Source organism: Corvus brachyrhynchos, unplaced genomic scaffold (genome assembly GCF_000691975.1).
Source record: "Corvus brachyrhynchos isolate BGI_N302 unplaced genomic scaffold, ASM69197v1 scaffold142, whole genome shotgun sequence".
NCBI lineage: Eukaryota > Metazoa > Chordata > Aves > Passeriformes > Corvidae > Corvus > Corvus brachyrhynchos.
This window is the reverse complement of record NW_008237226.1, coordinates 5,327,169-5,327,571: the sequence shown is the minus strand read 5'-3', so window position 1 is coordinate 5,327,571 and position 403 is coordinate 5,327,169. Positions and strand designations below refer to the sequence as shown.

At 57.8% G+C, this 403-nt stretch overlaps 1 protein-coding gene across 6 annotated transcripts in view; it reads right to left on the bottom strand.

Annotated features, from left to right (window-relative positions):
- DYNC1I1 (dynein cytoplasmic 1 intermediate chain 1) overlaps positions 1-403 on the bottom strand; it is a 174,060-nt gene that overhangs the window by 24,494 nt on the left and 149,163 nt on the right. For all 6 annotated transcript variants that reach the window (XM_008629916.2, XM_008629918.2, XM_008629917.2 and 3 more), the window contains one exon: positions 13-153. In XM_008629916.2, the coding sequence (XP_008628138.1) occupies positions 13-153 (141 nt within the window). The remainder of the gene's footprint in view (positions 1-12; positions 154-403) is intronic.

Below are 403 nucleotides of genomic sequence, written 5' to 3'. Positions count from 1 at the left end.
GAGCCGCCTCACCTCGGTGTCGTTATTCAGGTTCCACAGATCCAGGCGCCCCATCCCGTCCACGCAGGCGAAGAGCGCGGGATGCACTGGCGACCACATGACATCGTAGACATAGTCGGCATTGTCTTCAAAGGAGTAGAGCGGCTTGTTGTGCTGTAAAGCAGAGAGCGGCATGAAGACTTCGTGGCGCTAGTGCTGCCTGGGGCTGTCTGGTGTGTCTAATTAAAAACTTTGCACATTTACAAAGTGTCATAAAACTTCCCCAGATGAAAGGTCCTCCACAAAGGGCGGGACTGCGCTTTAATGGGGCAACAACTGTCCGGTGGGATAAATGAGATGCCCGGTGTGAGGGGTGTGGGACGCGCGGATGACGGGGCGGGGGGAGCGGCCGCTCCCGCTCCCG